This window comes from Adiantum capillus-veneris, chromosome 7 (genome assembly GCF_014529385.1).
Source record: "Adiantum capillus-veneris isolate H3 chromosome 7, ASM1452938v2, whole genome shotgun sequence".
NCBI lineage: Eukaryota > Viridiplantae > Streptophyta > Polypodiopsida > Polypodiales > Pteridaceae > Adiantum > Adiantum capillus-veneris.
In genome coordinates, this window is record NC_140937.1 from 159,321,800 (window position 1) to 159,340,566 (window position 18,767).

The following is an 18,767-nucleotide window of genomic DNA, read 5'->3' on the forward strand; positions in this document are numbered from 1 at the left end:
GTTCGAATTTCATTGTATGTTTTAATAAACGGTTAATTGGATAAACCGGCTCCAGCCCTTGTAGAAGGGAGGAATCTTCCAGTATGGCCCTACGATTTCAAGAACAACACTTATCAAATTTGTTAGTAACGGTGGTAAAGATAACCAATTTTTCGCCATGCATCATCGCGACAGATCTCTGCAAACGAAACCAAAGAAAACCAAAGAACACGCTCAGCTTTGCCAGACTACCTGTGGCATGAGTACAAATCACACTGAGATCATTCCACGCCGTTACTTGGATTCACTAAGTATAGATGTGTTTTACACACACACACACACACACACACACACACACACACACACACAACCTAGTCAAGAGGGCGCTACAGCTAAGCGACCCAGACATAAGAGAGAGATTCGGGTCCCAGTTGAAACAGAATTTGGCGCACACGATTTTCTTCTCTCTTTTTCTCCATTTTTTCTCCCTGTCTTGTACACACACACAAACACACAGTGAACCCTATTTAAACACCTCCTGCACAACCTACGATACATTAGCTTCACAATATGTCGAGCACCTGCACTAAGTTTGCCCTTGCATTCCCATCCCCTACGTTTGCAGCAATCGAATCATGAGCCAAAGCACCTCGTTCTGTTTCTTGTTCTCTTTGATCATGAGTTCTGCCAGTTCGGCAAACTTATATTTACTTCAATTTACAAACCTTAGAAGCACCATGCCACACCCCGTTTGCCGAGAGAATTGCCCATATAAAGCACTAACCTCACAAGGTCAAGAAGCCGTGCAATTCATTGGAGGATTACATGAGGTCGGGGGCGTCTTTTGACCGGTTTGTCAATACGGCCACCCTCATGGCAGAAAATAAAACGGAGATTGATACTATGGGCTCATCGTCCTCCTCTCAGGTGGAATACTTCCTCTACATCACATAATTCTTTGGATTTTAACTAATTAACCCAAGCATCGTTGTCTAATAGGGTATTACAAATTATTGGAAAAAACACGTGGTTTTTTACCATTTGAGACACTTACAACTGTAGAAGGTTTTAAAATGTTTACTGCTTAGAGAATAACCATAGATTAATCATTTTGCTTACTAGTGCACTTAGTTTGCATAAGGTGCTTTAATGAGTATTTCTATTATATAAGTTAATGTTCTGCGAAGATGGCACATACCCAGGGTACATAACCACAAGCTGTCAAAATAAACTTTTGCGATGTTGTAATTTTTCTAAATACATGAGTGCCTAGTACCTGATTTTGCTCTCTAACCCAAGAAAAGAAGGAAAACCATGTGTACAAGACGTTTTATACTACCTCTTGGATAGAGGATACTCATGCTTTGCTCAATAATGAGCTTTGAAAAATTATTCATGAGCCTACCTAGCTCATTTCTATGATTGAAAAGTTGGTATGTAACGTACTAATTAGTCTAAAAAACATAATAGTTGATGCCATTAGCATTCAGACAACACTTCTTGTTGTTATCGAACAAATATTGAACATATGGATAAGAGGGACATGGATGACAACTGTCGGGACCGTCTTATACTTGCATTCCATGACTAAACAAAAATGCTAATGATTTTTTTGTTTGCATGATGGCTGCAGGTAAGGATTCCGACTTCTTTTATTTGTGGATTCAATTGCTGTTTGACAAGACTAAGCAGGAAACTTCTACTGTTGCTACTTAAACTTTTTTTCTTCTTAGATGTAATTTAAACATCAACATCCTATTTCAAATGTACATATATTTAATGGAAAAAATGTATGTACTCATTTTTATTTACCTTTGTCAATTCTCATTTTTGAATCGTACGATTCAAGTTGTGAATAAGTATATGGTTTAATACTCAATTGAAACTTCATCGCCACGCCACCCAAACAATAAAGATACATACCCCTCTTTGTACTTTCATGACATGTTTTTATATGAGGATAGTGATACTTATCCCCTTGTAATTACATGGCTCCAACTTGTTAAAGAGCCTTTGAAGCATAGTTTTTTTTTTGGTTTTTTCTTGTTTTATGTGCCGTTGTTTCACAACCCCAGAAGTGGAATGTACAAGCATGAATGGATTGATGTGTCCTGTAGGTCGAGCTTGGCCTCCAAAGGACGTTAACATAATCTCTCTCTCTCTCTCTCTCTCCAAATGTCAAGGAACTTCTCTAAGCAAAAAACCAAGGAACTAAGTAGTAGCCCAACCGGGCAAGGAGGATTTGTGTCATTTCTGATGTGTGTCATGATCATCATCACAACACCCCCCCCCCCCCCGGCCGCAGCCCCGGCCGCCCCCCTCCCTCCATCCAAAGCTGCAACCACTCGCACACTGTGGTGGATACACTCTTGTTGCATCTTGTAAGTTGCGACTTCCAGATGATACGAGCATTTTGGATATGGTGTCTCATAGGCTAGTTCTTTATGGCCTCTACAAGACATTAATAACTATTTTATATTTTTGGCATGGACCGCCTCTTTGGCACCTCCAACTGTACAAGATCTTAACTCCCTCTAGGCTCTTGCTACCTCAACCCCTCGTACCTCTTGGAGGAGTTTATTGCGACAAAAATACACCAATCTGTGTTTTTGCAGCCAGAGATGGAGCTGTGTGTGCCTTTCTTGTTGCCCCCTCTTCTCTCCTTGGCTTGTGACAAAATGGTGGAAAATACATTCTTTGTCCCATACTGTACCATTACTTATGTTTCTGTTGTGTCTGGTTACTATGCTTTTACCTTTCAGATGCTTTCCACCATAGTTTCTATGTTCTGTGTAACAGATTTTTTCCCCTTCGCACTGAAACTTGTGCATCACCACATTTGCAACTCTAATATGCTTAGCACGTGTTTGTATCTCCAATTATGTCTCTCTCTCTTTTGTCTCTGATCCTGCTAGTATCCATTTTACCGTGCACTTAAAATTGAAAGTTATTTTATTGCTGGGGAGTGTGGAAAACAACTTGGTTATTGACCCAAATGCCCTGGTTGTGGAGCTAGAAGTTTGGAGGTGATATTGGACCTCCTACTGGAGGTTACTCCTTACTGCTTTCTCCCTTTACCCTTATGGAGGGTTAATATATTCTGTTAATAAGGCAAGAATCTGTTTTTTGCTCTTTATTTTGTGTGTGGTGTCATAATGCTATTAGCTTATTAGGATTACATGTCATGTAGGGAAGTTGTTTAATCTGTACTTTTCTTTATGTGGTTGTTTGTAAATTTTGTGTTGCCTTTCTTGCAGGCTCCTATTCTTACTTTGATGTTTATATCTTTCTGACCTTTTGGAGGTATATTTCCACTCCTGTAAATGTTTGACGTGCCAGGTGACACACAATGACAATCCTTTTTCCCAAAAAAAAAAAGAAGAAATTGTACATTCTACATGTCTTTTGATTGAGTACAGCATGGGGAAAGGAATTTAAAATACCTTTATGTACAAAAGTTTTCACATGTTTTGAGTGTTTATAGGTTGTTTCTCCTATTGGTTTCTTGTATCCTCAAAATTATACATTGTGGTGTGTGCCACCATGCTTTGTTTCCAATGAAAAAGGCAAGATCGCTCTCGATGTTGTAGAACATTGTATTTGACTTGCTAATGGATCTACTTAGAATATTACTGACTAGATCTTTGGAATTGCAGACACAGCCAGAGCTTAAAAGTTTTCCTGTCGAACCAATTGGACCTGTGGCTTGCACATCTGATGGGTCATATCTTGTTGGTGGAGGTGTCTCTGGAAGAATATACTTATGGGAGGTAAAACCCAGCAAAGTCTTGTCCGAGCTGCCTGAACTTCACCACTAACAGTAAACTAGCTTTTTAAGACCGTAGTTAAATTGTGTCAGTACCTAACTTAAGTGTAATAGAGTAGGTGAATCATTGTAACTTTCATAGCTGTTTTGCCAAAAATTCACTGTTCTGATGGTGTTTTCTAGTTTCCCAAGAATCTGGTGCTAGAATTGACAATTTTCTATAAATGGGACAGAGGTTACATTATGTTTTTTTGCTCAAATGTTAACCTTTCTTAGAAAAGATCTCACAATGGTTTGGAAGGTTGCAAGTTGTTCATCCTAGAACATGGGGAAAGTTTGTCATAGAGGATGTAAAGTTTTGACTACTTTTCTGTGGTCCTTCTCAAAGTTTAATAAATTCTTTTTTATATATGTTGCCTTTTTGTTTTGAGAGGGCCCTTCTTAAGTTTTTAAGATCAGACTTTTCTGACCTTGTGACCTTATGATCTCAGAAGGTATAGGTTTGTATTGTCAGTCTCTTTTGCTGTGATAGTTGAGACTGGGTTGGAATAGGTATATTGTCTGGATACTTATAACCTTCACTGGTACTCGAGAAAATGGATTGCTTGCTATGTTGGCGATCTTACCATGGAATTTGGAGAGCAATCAAATATTTGGTTGTCTTTTTGAAACTCTGGATATGTTTATTTTTGATTTCATGTCAACTTTCAACATCCCTACAGATTTTTCTTTTATAACCCCAAATTCTTGTCTGAGCACCGTTGCACATGGCTTAATGCTAATGACACATCAAAACCTTCTGAATACGGTGCAAATTCTGTTTGTAATTAGGTCCTGTGTGGTTTTCAATCTATGTCAGGTGTCAAGTGGGAGATTGCTAAGAGTTTGGGCTGCACATTACAAAGCTGTATCATGCCTCGTTTTTTCAGATGACGAGTCATTGCTTATATCTGGGGCTGATGATGGATTTGTGAATGTGTGGCCTCTCTTAAGGTATTGGTATCTTGATTGATGAACAAACAAACTTTGGGCCTGTTTTTCAGAAGTTTTACTTGAATCTCGTTATTATTGCTTCTCTCGGTGCCCTGTTTTAGTTCTTATTTTGCTACCCAGTGTTGTGCACTTGAAAATCCATGTTTCAAATGCTACAAATGAAGTTTATTTGCTTGTTTTTTCAAGTACAAGTATGGTTTACCTTTGGGACATGCATAAGTTAATTTTATGTTCTGATATAGGGAAGAGCATTTTGCAAGGAATTTTAATTTTTGATGATCATGGTGTAATTTATCCCGTTTCTCTTCTCTTCTGTGTTTTGAATCTTCTCACACTGTTGCAAGTCCACAGTTCAAACCAGGCCATTTGCTCTTTCCCTCGGAATGCACTCCTCTAAGATTTTGTGCCTGTGTATAGTCCTGGAGAGGGGTCTACTGCAGGTGCATGGTCATGGGTTTCACTGAGAATAAGTCATAGGAGGACAACACAATGCCGTAGGCCTTCTGAGGATTGGGTGGTTTTGCTGTATCGTTGAGGTGGGATCTTCCGGAGTAGCTGCATCTGGAGCACTTAGGGCAGCCATACAGTAGTGGATGCATCTAGAACACTTAGGACAGACGTATAAGCCTTAAGGTCTAAGAATCACCTAGATTGTGGCTGAAATTACAGCAGCAGGGGGAGCGTATTCTTCTGCAGGGCAGCTCCCATGAAAAAGGTGCCTCAGCTTTTTGCTGCCAGAATAAGGGGGCAGATGGGCCGCCTAAAAAAAGGGCAAGAAAAAATACGTGGAGACTCGAGAGAAAATCTTGCCAGGGAGAGAGAGGGCTGATTTGCATGAGGAAGGGAGAGAAATCGCTGGGATTTAGAGAGAATTTTGCTTAGAAAGTGGGCGTCCAGCTGGTATTTCTTTTACAGAACTGCTTAGAGAGACCACCCTCAGAATCTTCTTGCAATTGGCACATTGGCCTCTTGTTTGTATGTAAGTCCTAGGTGCTAAAAGCAACCAGAAAAGCAACTTCAAAAGCAACTTATGGATGAAAGTAACTTGTTGACTTTTTAACCCACATAGGGTCAAGCATCTGGATGCTGCCACATCATCAGCTGCATCCATGCAATCTGCCACGTCAATATATCAGTGTCTGTACAGTCTGCCATGGTAGCAAATCATCGTTCATATAGTCATGCATCTGTACCTTCTGCTATGTCATCAGTTTGTGACATACCTCCCTCTTCAAGAAGAGTAAGTGTCCTTGATTAGACCTATCAAAACCAAACCCGCCAAGACATATTAGTAGACATGTGTTTAGGCATGACTGCTTATAGCTATCTTGTCGATAGCTTAATCGTGAACCTGTCAAGCAAGATAGTACACATATGGCATGCAAATGCGGGGTCTAAATGTCTTAAGTGGGTCCATAAAAATAGACCCCGTGGGTCAAGAAACTGGTTCCATGAACCTGTGTAACATGGGTCTATTCCACAGTGCACACAAGGGGGGTCTCAACAGTACACAAGTCCAAACAATCTTCAACAAATTCAAACAGGTTCAGGTGGATTTTTGTAGGTGCAAACAAGTTTAAACAGGAACAGACAAGTCAGACAATAAATCCAAAGAGATTCTCAAACAAGTACAATCAAGTGCCAATCAAATATGATTAGGCTTATCCATCGAAGCTTTATCTTCATATCAATTTCATGCGTTTTGTGCTCAACTTTGTTTTTTGCAGATAGGCCAAATTAATCGCATACATGTTAGACTCGATAAGAAACAAAGAAATCATCAAAAGTCTTTGTTGTATATAATTTACGATTTATTGATATCCCAGTCAAAGTGGAAGGAGGCTGACCAAAGCTGGTTTGCATCAAGAAGAATTTTACGTGGGAGTCGGTTCTGAGACCAAAGAAGCTGAAGGTCATTGGCATCAAGTGGGTCTACAAGATTGATTTCAAGTCAGATGATTCAATGGACAAGCACAAGCTGGAAGTGGATGGAGACAAAAATTGATTGCATCAATTTTACATGGGAGTTGGTTCCGAAACCAAGGTCATTGGCGTCAGGTGGGTCTACAAGACCAAGTATAAGTCAAGACAGTTCGATGGACAAGCTCAAGCTCGGATGGTAGCCAAAGGTTTTTCCTAGCAGCTCAGTGTTAACTATGACAAGACGTTTGCACCGCGTGAGAGTATGACCATTATTTTACCCGCCTTTGCACTTGCAACACATCATAAATGGCCTGGGTATTAGATGGATGCCAACTCAGGCTTCTATGGTGAGGAGGTACATGTGTAGCAACCTCCCAATTCCTTAGCTCGAGGATCATGAGACAACGTTTACACATTGGAGAGGGCTCTCTATGGCCTAAAGGAGGTTCTGTGTGCTTGGTACAAGGAGGTTGATGCTTCCTTTCTACTACATCGTTGTTTGCAGACCCAAATTTATACGTTTTCAAAGAAAGGGGATTGGTGATGCTTGTCATCCTTTATGTGGGTGGTCTAGTTATTATAGGTAACTATAATGAGCATGTACGGTGGAGTATGGAGGCTTTGGCAAAGGCGTTTGAGAAGATGGGTCTTGGCTTACTTCATTATTTTTTTGGGCCTGGTTATTTCGCAGTGAAAGGGGGGTGTGTTCTCCTCTATTTTGGAGCCTTCGATGTGACCAGCTGTTCGCTGATCTCCACTCAGATGGATCCGAATGACCCTTTAGAGGTGGTTGATGCTACACGTATCAAAAACTAGTTGGTTTCTCATTTATGTACTTCATACCTGTTTCGACCTCAGTTTCCCAATGGGACTTCTTAGCCGTTTCATGCAAAAGCCCATGAAGTCACATTGGCAGCATCATTTACGGATCCTGCAGTCAAAGGCATTGGGCATCGGGTATGCCTATGGAGGTAGAGACTCTGGAGGATGAGGTGATTTCAATTGGGGTGGAGATTCAGACAAACAACGTTTGACTACAGGCTACACCTTCACTCTTGGTTTAGGAGTCGTTGCATGGGGCATCAAGAAGCAGCTGACCGTAGGCTTATCTTTGCATTAAGGTGGAGTGATTTTCAGTGCATAGTGCTACATGCGGATCAATTGGGTTAGGGGGGTTGCTTTTTGAGATAGGATTTCTACAGCAGACTGTCCCAACCAAATTTATTTAGACAACCATAGATTATAGCTATTGGAAGGAATCAAATATTTCATGCCAAGATCAAGCATTTAGAGGTTTAGTACCTATATTTGGGAGAAGTTATTGGATATTAGTGTTATTTGACTTGTGTGCTGTTCAACTGTCACGTGTGCCACGTGGACATGCTTCTGCCATAGTCTAGCGTCAGTCTTAGCGTAGGACCTAGCCTGGCACCTTGTGAGCCTCTAGCAGGACGTGCATATCCAGGCCGGTCATAGTTGCATACCCTCTCTTGCACAATACAATCATTTCAGCATGAGCATTTTCCAGAGCATAGAACCCTTTTTTCCAAAGTACACATTTTTTACTTATTTATTAATAAGTGACTTTCATTGGAAAAGTAGGTAGGGAAAATTGTTAAAGAGCTATAAAAGAAACCCATTGGGCACTCAGTAGAGGCAGAGGAGGCAGCAGAAGGTGGTGAACCAAGTGTTGCACTCGGCAGGTGGTCTCTTTCTCGCAGCAGTACCCCAGCAGCACTAGCGTTTTTGGAGCAGATTTCAGCCATCAGCATTTTTGCAACAGTACCATCCCTTTAGCCTCGTCGCATCCTTGATACCATTCCTGGTAGCAGATCTTCGCTGGAAAGCCATCCATCGCGACAGATTTCAGTTTTCAGCCTTAGCGTTTTTCAGCCTTGACGCGGTCGTCGTCGACATCGTCATCGTCATCGCAGGTCCCGGACTGGACGATTGTCATTGCCACGACACAGTACCGCATTTTCAGCCCTTCCATCAGCGCCAATTCTCAGCCTTACAGATCAGCCAACGTTTTCAGTTTTCAGCCCTTAGAACAGCAGCCGTGGTCGACATCATCGTCATAGTCGGCACAGTACCCGATCGCAACAGATTCCCAGCGATCTCAGTTTTCAGCCCTAGTGTTTTCAGATTTCAGCCCTAGCCTTGCGACATCGTCGTGTCCATGACGGTCGCCGTCGTCGTCAGCATTGTCTTTGTCGTCGACATCATCGTCTTCGACATAGACCAGTAGTACCCGTCGTCGACATCATCGTCTTCGATATAGACCAGCAGTACCCGTCGCAGACCTCCCCGTCGTCAACATAGACAATCAACACCTCGTTGTCGACATCATCGTCTTCGACATAGAACCTCAGTACCTCAGTACCCCTTTAGTACCTCAGTACCGAGTACCCAGCATCAGTGGCACGAGTATCCATTAGCATCAACATCTCAGCATTTAGTCATCGTAGTAGCATTTTTGCAAGAATAAAGAAAGTACTTGCTGTGGCAAGAGAGCAAGGGGGCCCTTGAGAGTTGGGACCCGACATCCCTCTCTCTCTCTCTTGTGATTTAGTTACCCCAGCTAGCTGCTCTGCGCTGTTCACACCTAGCAGTCCAGGATTCCATAGTATATTGGTTTTGTCATTTTGTTACTCTGACTTTGTATCAGATCCACCACATTGTAACTTTTTGGTCTCATAGGTCACTTTGGCCTTTTGAAGACGTTAATATAACATTTCATTTCATTTCATTTCTCTCTCTCTCTCTCTCTCTCTCTCTCTCGTGTCTCTCTTTCTTTCAGTTCGATTCAGTTCTTTCAAGTGAAGTAAAGCAACTTTCGTGTTTGTGCGCGGAGTACTATATCCGAGTAAATCCTTATTCTCTTCCGTTGCACCTGACATTAACTTTGGTTCTGCTGATGCTTCACCAAACCTATTCTTGAGAAGACACACACCTTTTACCATTGCTCTTGTGAATTTGTTCAAGTAAAAAAACCAAGAGGGGGTGTTCAGCTTCTATCCGATGGTGGCTTCCATATCTCGTAGGAGTAGACTATGGAGTGAGCTGCTTTGTGATTGTTCCAATTGTATTGATGTAAGCGTACCTACGCTCGGCCTCTTGAGCTATGCTAGTGTCCATCTGGTAGGTTGGGATCCTAGAACCTATGTCATATAGAGGTGAGTCTTATGCTGATGTGGCATTTGTTGCTTGGCGCCCCGAACCATGTTATAATGTGGTGGGGAGGGCCTCTACAACTCCAGTTGAGGGGGTGTTAAGTGTTTCAGCTTCTATCTGGTGGTGGCTCCGGTATCTCCTAGGGGCAAACTAGGGACGAGCTTCCTTGTGATTGTCCTACAAGTGTACCTGCGCTTGGCCTCTTGAGCTACGATAGTGTCCATCTGGTACGTTGGATTGAGAATGGACCCTAGAACCCAGTTCACATAGGGGTGAGTCTTTGATAAGGCATTTGTTGCAAGGCACCCCGGAATCTGCATTTTCTAGATAGTGGGATATTGTGATGCAAATGAGGAGGGCTACTACATAGGGACCCTGAAACGAGTCGTAGCCTCACTGAAGGGCGGTAAACTTTGGCTCACCCGATCAATTCGTTGTTTAACTTTACCTGTACTTTATGACACAAAGTAACTTCACGAATAAACTTGTAACTGGAATTCTCCACTTTACAACAATTTACAACTCAGTAGCTGGAGTGCTGCCAAGTAGAAAGTGACACCCTGTTGGCCCCAAACGTTGGCGCCCCTTTCGGTATTTCTTTATTCCAATTGAACTTGAAGAAAAATGTGTAAACTTCTACAAGCTGTCCCACTTTTATTGGGCTGAAAATTACTACTCTAGCCCAATTTTGGCAACGTAACGATAGTAGAAGGCTTTACGGACAAAATCCCCATGTAATAGGTGACTTTCCACGCGCATTCGAGCACTTTTATAAAAGTGGCGAGAAAATATAGCATCTCATTCCCGATGAGGAACTTAAGTTGCCCCCAGATGAGGCAGTAGATCAACCACCAAAAGGAGAAAAGCAAGACAAGGATTATAAGAAGAGTCGGCACAGAATTCCGGCGGACAAGGATTCCAAAGCTATCTCGAAGAAGCGGTCCCGACACCACAAGAAGAAAAAGAAGACGTTCAAAGCCGGGGATAAAGATGTTAAATTCAAATGTTATGATGGAAAGAGGATTGATACGAAGGCTCTTGCTGTTATACGACAATTCGTGGTGGCCTTTGCCAAAGGTAATTTCTCAGAGCGCTCAAAACTACGTTGTGTGAGCATGTAACTGAAAGATACGACTAGCAACTAGTGGCTTACCACAATTCTAGAAAAATGCAAATCCAAAGACTAGGAAGAGTTCAAAAAGGAGTTCTATGCTCAGTTCCTTCCCCCTGACTTTGTTGACGATGTGAACAAAGAATGGGATTGGCTTTCCCAAAGAGAGAATGAAGTTGTCTCCGACTACGTCGACAAATTCTGAAAGGTCCTTCTTAAAGTAATTCCTTTTATGAAAGTTTGTGATGAAGAGAAGATGCGCAAGTTTGAAACTGGACTCCAGCCAGTCCTCCATAAAAGTATGAAGCTTTACCCTCAAAACACCCTTCAAATTATGGTGCAGTCTGCCCTCATAGCTGGAAACTTGCATTCGAAAGGAACTCTTCGAAAGCATGAGTTTAGTACCTCTCATGCAAAGTAGAAAGCTCTCACTTTTGAGGCAGAAATCTCCACACGAAAGAGGTTTTCAGATCAGACCAAAGGCCCATAAAAGAAGCTAGAGGGAGCAAAGGAAAGCAAATCTTCACTCCCTCTGAGTTGAAGGCGTACCTGGAAGAGGGATAGAAATGTTAAATACGGTACGTAAAATGCGGGAAAAAATTGTTCTGTAATGGAACTTAACTTTGAACAAAGTCGACTTGTTCGGTAATCAAACTGAACTTCAACTACATTGTGAGGACATTGCCATCCTCATTGTACTCTGGGTTCTCCTCTCGTCCATCGTGAGCTTGGCTGATCAACCATAAAGTCTGAAGGAGATGCAACATCAGCAACCTGTCAAAGCAAGTAAAAATAAAAAGTACCGCTTGGACGATAAATTCATGGAATTTATGGAATATAACACTACATATCATCTTGAATATAACATCTTGGATGATAAATTCATGGAATTTATCAGCCTTGATCAGGATATACGGGTCTCAGCCTACAGGCTTGCTTTTTATCATAGTTCTGTACTTGCTTCTCATGATTGGTGTGTTTTTGTCGTCTGAAGGGGCATTCAAGTTCTAGAAATTCAGTCCTGTATCTTGTGAGCAGCTGGGAGGATTCTTGCTTTGACTCAGCTTGGCATAAAGAGAGACACAATGATTGATTCCGATTTTTTCTTAAAATAAAAAACCTAATCCTAAAAGCCCGTCGCACTACAGCACAATGGCCTCTAGGTGTCAACTTTTAACTGGAGTCCTTCAAATAGAGCTATCTTCTGGGATCGGCTCACTTCAGTCCTGTGAATCAATGCAAGGCTTGTTCTGATCTCCTAGGCTCTGTAATGGGCCCTTTTCCAGAGTGCAGTATAGATCTTAGAAGATCAGTGAGCACTTACAAATAGGCTACTTGTGAGCATTATTTGTTGGTCTATGAGGAGACCGGTGCTCCTTTCCTTCCCTTAATTTGAAATAATTGTTGAATTTTTTTCGTGATGCACAAACTTTCTACATGCCACTGTTTGATACCTTCTACATTCAAAGAGGGGCATATTTAACGGTGCTGCAAGAGAGTCTTGCAAACACTGCTTGCTTTTTAAGCATAATTAGGGCATATCTATGAGCTCAAGTTTATTTTCTCCTTGCAACATAGGACTTTGTATTTTAATTGGGGGGGGGGGCTTTGATACAAATAAACATAATTGGCTGCTTAAAGCAAGTGCATCAGATGATGGAAGATTGATATCTATGGTCTATATAATAATGCACTAAAGATGGAAATTTGTAGGTGCTAGTCCATGGGCCGTACTTTGATATCAAGAAATTTATTCATATTGTGTTGTTGTTTTTGTTTCGGCAATGTCAGTAAAGACTTTGAACATGATGTTTTCAGGGTACTAGACTCCACTGAAGATGGGGGAGCTCAAGGAAAAATGCAAATTGCATCTTTATATGCATGGTCTGGTCACACATTAGGAGTCACTGGCGTTTTTTGTGGAAGTGGGGGTTCAAATGCAATTGTTGTATCCTGCTCCCTGGATACATCTTGCAAGGTATGCCATGCCTATTCTTTGAGCTATTTGCAGGATTTGGGCTTTGGAATTGTCCTATTTGAAATCTTGTCCCATACCACTAGAAACCGGCTGCTACAAGATAGAGATGTCTACCCTTGTCTTTTCTTCAATTCTCTGATCAATAAAAATTTGCACAGATATGGAGTCTTGCTACAGGCATTCTTCTTCGAACCATAAAATTTCCAAGTGCCATAAATACTGTTGTTGTTGATCCTGGAGAATACTCCTTATACGCAGGCAGCACTGATGGCAAGATATTTGTGGCTGCTTTGAACTTTGGTGTACCTGGTGCAAATGGGCTGGTTACGGATGGTATGATGTCCTTCTTGGTTAGTCACAGGTATCACATCTCTACTGGGCTAAAAATGGATGTTAAGGCTCTTTGAGCGTTAAGAATATTATCATATTGTGTATTTTCTGTTAATGAGAATTTTCGAGTATCAGGAAACTAATATTAGCAAAGCTATAATTGTTTTGAATTGTGTATCGACTTTCATCAATATACATGGGCCTCTTCAGGGCCCCAAGGACGGGAGGGTTGATGGAGGAATAGGCGAGTTTTTATAATAGACAGAGCAACAGTTGACTTCATTGCCTTTAGACTTTTATGGCCTTGATCATAATCAAGGGAAAAAATGGAGTACGGTTTTGTAGGAGTCAACAAGCCTGGGGAAAGGTTTTTTTTTGGGCAAGAAAAAGATCCTTCCATTAGTAAAGAAAACTGCCCAATGGGCTACAAACTGCCCCATTAGAGAGGGCTACATCAAAATGGGGGGAGACTCTCCCAATGAGAAGGTAAGATATGTACAATGACCGCTAAATCAAGGGATGGGAGGAGAAAAAAGCCACACAGGTGGGTGGTACTACCATCTATGCGTCCCATGAACCATGTTGAAGAAGGGCCCTGGTCGCCAGAGTCGCAAGAAGGGCCCGCAACTCTATCCTTCCTGCCAGCAACACCTGACTGTGCGCACACCTGTAGAGAGCTGACACCCTCTAATCCATACCAGCCTTATGGGGTTGGTCTTGTTGGGCGCCTCTGTAGTGCATGCAGGGCTGATGCTCCTCTTGTCAGGATGATGAATGATTTGTGCCAATCTGACAGTTTTGCAACATATCAGTTTTGCTAGTTAGAAGCCACCTGAAAAATGCAACGCTCTTGTTCAGATTGCTTGTTAAACCTAGGAGTCGCATGTCTTGATCATCGAGTATATGTCATCTTTTTGGCCGTCCTTATGTAAGGTGGGGTTCTCTCAAAAGAATTTATTTATAAATGATTATTGTGTCTGTTTATCCAATTTTCATGGTATTCTTCATTGAGTGCAGTGGTCCTGTAACTGCGCTTGCCTTCAGCATGGATGGATTGCTGCTAGCCTCTGCATCGGAGGATTGTACAGTATGCTTGTGGGATACTGTTAGCTGCCAAACGCTCCGCATTTTAAAGCACAGCAAAGGTGGGCACTAAACACCTCAGTTCTGAGAGGCCATAAAGCCTGCTATTTAGATGTGTGGAAAGGGAGTTTGAGACGTTCAGATTTCTGATATGAATAAATTTTTACTAGTTATGCTGCAGTAGATTGCGACATCATATGCTTTAGCATACTATTGTGCTGATACGAATAGGTTTTGTAGTAGTTATAACTTATGCTGCACCAGATTTTGCATACTTTTGTCTATGGGATTCTGCAATGTTGCTAAGAGAGATTTTTAGCCCTTGGTTGTACAATAAGCGAATGGACGACTTTCTTAGTGCTAGAGGTGTTCTAATCCTAGCAAACGTTATTATTGTAAAGCTGTTTTTGGCTGGCACTCTAGTGATTGTAGGGTGCAATGTGACCATGCAGGTCCTTTAAGCAACTTGCTGATTGTGCCACGACCAGCCACTCTCCAACATGGCCTTGTGGTGGACCCCCAAGGCTGCATGACAAATAGACGACCTGCAGTCTTCATGGCAGCTCCATTAGGCAAGTATGTCGTGGCTGATCCAAATTCACTGGAGGCGAATACGTGTAAAGGACCTGTGGTCACGCTACCACCAGAGAGCCTGGTGGACGAATCTGCTCTTGATCGCTTTACGCATAGCTTGAAAGCAATGGAAAGGCAAATCAAAGAGTTCGAGGTAGTTCTTCAGACTCTGTGCTTGTCATCACTTATGCAACGTCAACTTCTATACATCCTTAATTCACTTTTCTTTTTTGTGCTTCACAATTATCAGCAACAAGGATCAACAGCTGCGATGCAGTTGGAATTGGAAAGACTTAGGTCAGATAGACGGCGAGCATTGATTATGATCCAGCAGTGGCAACAGGTTCATCAAGACCTTTACTACTTCTGTGTTGAAGAGTTGATGGGCGGCAGTCGGGAGAGGGAGGCAGAAGATGACACTGAGAAGGAAAGAGAACGAGAGAAAGGCAAAAAAGGTCGGAGTAAAGTGGCTGCCAAAGCAAGATAAGAGTCTTGTGAAGTGGCTGGAATGCAAGCTATAGAGTCTTTGGTACTCAATTTTGAATGTAACAAAGCTTCAGTTAAGAGGCAAGTTTTGAGTTATATGATGCTTTTCTGTTAATTTTCTCTTATTGTATTTTCTCTGCAGTGCTCTGTTTTGTCTGCAATTTTGTCTGCAATTATCTGGAGGTCTTTTCATTCTGTAATCCTTGGATTTAATTTCAATCTATCCAATCTATGAGCGGTGTTCAGCGTAGGATAAGACTATGATCAGGGAAGTTTGGATTGTTTTTGGAGTTAATTATCCTTCCATGCGAAGAAGTGAGCCCACAAGATTCTTAATGAACAAAATTCAGGATGGCCCCTTGAGATACTCTTATATTCGACAGGTCAGACACGGAGCTCTTTTATTATTATTCAAAGCCGTCTTTCTTTCAGGTCAGTGTTTTAGGAATTCCCCTTTCTGAGTGGCGTTTCAAAGCCTATATAGAATCAAGGAGTTTAGTGAGGAGTTGCCCTCTAAACGATGTGCGAGTTTCGTGATACAGGGAAATTTCTGTAATTTAGATCTGATCACAAAAAAGGAAATTATTTGTACATTTTCCAAACATGTTCACTAAGGATGTCAGAAACGATTTAGCCACTAATATCTCTATCTTCATATTTTGGCACCTAGTTTACACCCCCTATTGGGCATTGATGATGTTAGTGGGGATGTAGTAGTAATTAGTCGAATCTAGGCATGATGGAGCTGATGGTTATATTGTCTTGTGGAGGACTACCATGAGTCTATACCTCTCTCTCTCTCTCTCTCTCTCTCTCTCTCTCTCTGTGTGTGTGTGTGTGTGTGTGTGTGTGTGGAGCGACGCTCCACATGAAGGTGTGAGACTTATGGGACCACAGAGAAAGGTGTTACCTAGAATTGTAATGGATCTATGCGTTTTGATGTGGGTGCTTTTGAGGATAGTTTTACTGGAAGAGACATCATATTCTACTCTGAGACACATTAGGCCCCTAGGCAATCCATGCCTCACATCAAAGGATACAAATAGGAGACATCTTACAGACAGGAGACACGATCAGAGCACAAAGGATGGGGTTCAAGGGGAGTGGCATTGTTATTTAGAGAGGATTTGCAGCCATTGATACATATAGCCCGCAGGGATGAGCAAGCTAGGTATGTGTGGGTGAGATTGAGAACAGAGACAGACAGATATCTTTACATTGCTATTTGCTACTTTCCCTTGAGTACGTCAGTCTATGCATCACGCAGAGGATAGTCCTTTTCTATTTTGGATGATTAACTATGGGAGTTTTCTAGAGATGGTGACATTATCATTCTAGTTGACCTCAATGCTAGGACTGTCCATTACCAGATAGCGTTTTATGATACTTCAGAGGAGATGCTGAGAGAGCTAGATGTTGTAGAGACAGGCCTGTCCAGACTATCAGAGGATGTGGAATATATTGAGTATGGGCGACACCTGGTAGACATGGGGCACTACACATGGATTGCCATCTTGAATGGCCTATAGAGATTTCTTGCTGCGGGAGGTTCACATGCTTCCCACACAGACATGGAGCCAACAGAATGGATTATGTCATGGCACAATCGAGTCTCATCTCTAGTATCCAGGATCTCACAGTTGGACCAGATCGGTTGGGGTGGCAGTGGATCATGCCCTTGTGTGGATGACCATCCCCTTCCAGTTCAGTGTAGCACACAGGCCACGAGTAGCAGCCCCTACTCGCTACACCTTCACGCGGGAGACGAATTCTGTATACATAGATAGGATCTACAGACGCTTATGCACTGAGAAACCAGGGTGACCTTTGGAGGAGCTTACTACTATATTGACACAGACATTACATGATGCAGCAACAAAGGTATATCCACACACCCAGCAGAGGCATATCCACACACCCAACCTGAGCAGACGTTGTTCAGGGAGCATGCCTTAGAACAGTTAGTACGATGAGGGGTGCCGCCAGACTAGAGCTAGACTTGAGAGGGAGGTGCTTTTGGGGGACATCACTCACAGACAGTCACAGATTGACTTCTGACGCCTGGTGCAGCGGAAGAAGAGGGCATTTTTGGCTCGACTAGAGCAGGATCTATACTAGCTATTCTTGAGTCAAGACTCGCGTGAGGCGTGGTGGCTCTTCCATGATTAGTCCCCCCCCCTCGTTGTTACCTCTACATAGACTTGGGGTCAGTACGCATTATCTTTGTACACAGTACTTGTACAACCGTCCCTTCCCGACCCCCCCCCCCCCGGATCCATGCCCACACACATGCGCTTTCATTGATGAGATGGTGAAGAAAGCCATTGACAAGATGAGGATTGGGAGAGCATATGACCATGATGGCTTAGTGGCTGAGCATTTCATGCATGCCAAAGATCTACTAGCAAAGCTTTTAGCAGTTATGTTTAATCGTGCCATGTGTGAGGGCTTGCCTGATACTTGGAGCCTACCTACGATTGTACCTATCTTCAAGTTAGGAGACCCTATGGAGCTTGGGAATTATCGCACTATCATGACTGGACACACACTGGCGCGGTTGTACGCATCCTTTCTTGAGCAGCAGTTGAGTAGATGGGCAGAGAGGGAAGGAATGCGTGCAGCTGGGTAGGCAGGGTTCAGGAGAGGCTTCTCTACTCTTGACCACATCTTGACACTCGGGGCCATCGTTGAGTAGGGCATATCTCATGGGAGATGGATCTATTGTAGCTTTGTGGACTTCCGCAAAGCCTTTGACACAATACCCAGAGCTAGATTGATGCGCAGATTACAGGAGATGGGAGTACCCACAGAGCTCATTTGGGGGATTGTGGCATTGAACATATCAGTAGTAGGGCATGTGCGCACGTTTGAGGGACTATCTACATCTGTTGACTCCACTATCGGGGTGAAGTAGGGTTGCCCACTCTCTCCTACTCTATTCGGTATGTATGTGGATGAGGTTTCTGACTACATTGAGAGCGATGGTGATAGAGGTGCACAGCTGGCAGGGATATGGATTCCACTTTTTATATATGTTGATGATATTGTGTTAATCTCCGAATCTCCGGAGGGGATGCAACATCACTTGGATGCTTTGCATAGGTTTGCCCACGAAAGTGGTTTGTCTGTCAACCTTGGTAAAACCAAGGTTATGGTGTTTAATACCACACCACAGTGGATCAGGAGGTTAGCACCTACATTCACATACAACCAGGAGACTAAAGTATATAGATGCTTACACTTACCTTGGAGTGGTTTTTAGCAGACCTGCATTCTCACTAAGAGAGCAGCAGAGACCACGTTGACTAGAGCCCATGCAGCATTGGGTAGATTGGAGAGGATGTGTTCGCAGGTTCAGTTTCAGGAGCCTC

General features: G+C 42.6%; 1 protein-coding gene across 1 annotated transcript in view; it reads left to right on the forward strand.

Moving 5' to 3' along the window:
• Nucleotides 1-15,646, forward strand: part of LOC147454929 (protein ROOT INITIATION DEFECTIVE 3-like) — a 54,329-nt gene extending 38,683 nt beyond the window's left edge. Inside the window, exons 2-10 of the mRNA XM_086516755.1 lie at nt 3,237-3,282; nt 3,464-3,545; nt 3,636-3,749; nt 4,605-4,738; nt 12,765-12,924; nt 13,083-13,285; nt 14,272-14,399; nt 14,790-15,064; nt 15,161-15,646. Coding sequence (XP_086372881.1) covers nt 3,237-3,282; nt 3,464-3,545; nt 3,636-3,749; nt 4,605-4,738; nt 12,765-12,924; nt 13,083-13,285; nt 14,272-14,399; nt 14,790-15,064; nt 15,161-15,397 — 1,379 coding nt within the window. The 3' untranslated portion in view covers nt 15,398-15,646. The remainder of the gene's footprint in view (nt 1-3,236; nt 3,283-3,463; nt 3,546-3,635; nt 3,750-4,604; nt 4,739-12,764; nt 12,925-13,082; nt 13,286-14,271; nt 14,400-14,789; nt 15,065-15,160) is intronic.
• The last annotated feature ends 3,121 nt before the right edge of the window (nt 15,647-18,767 follow it).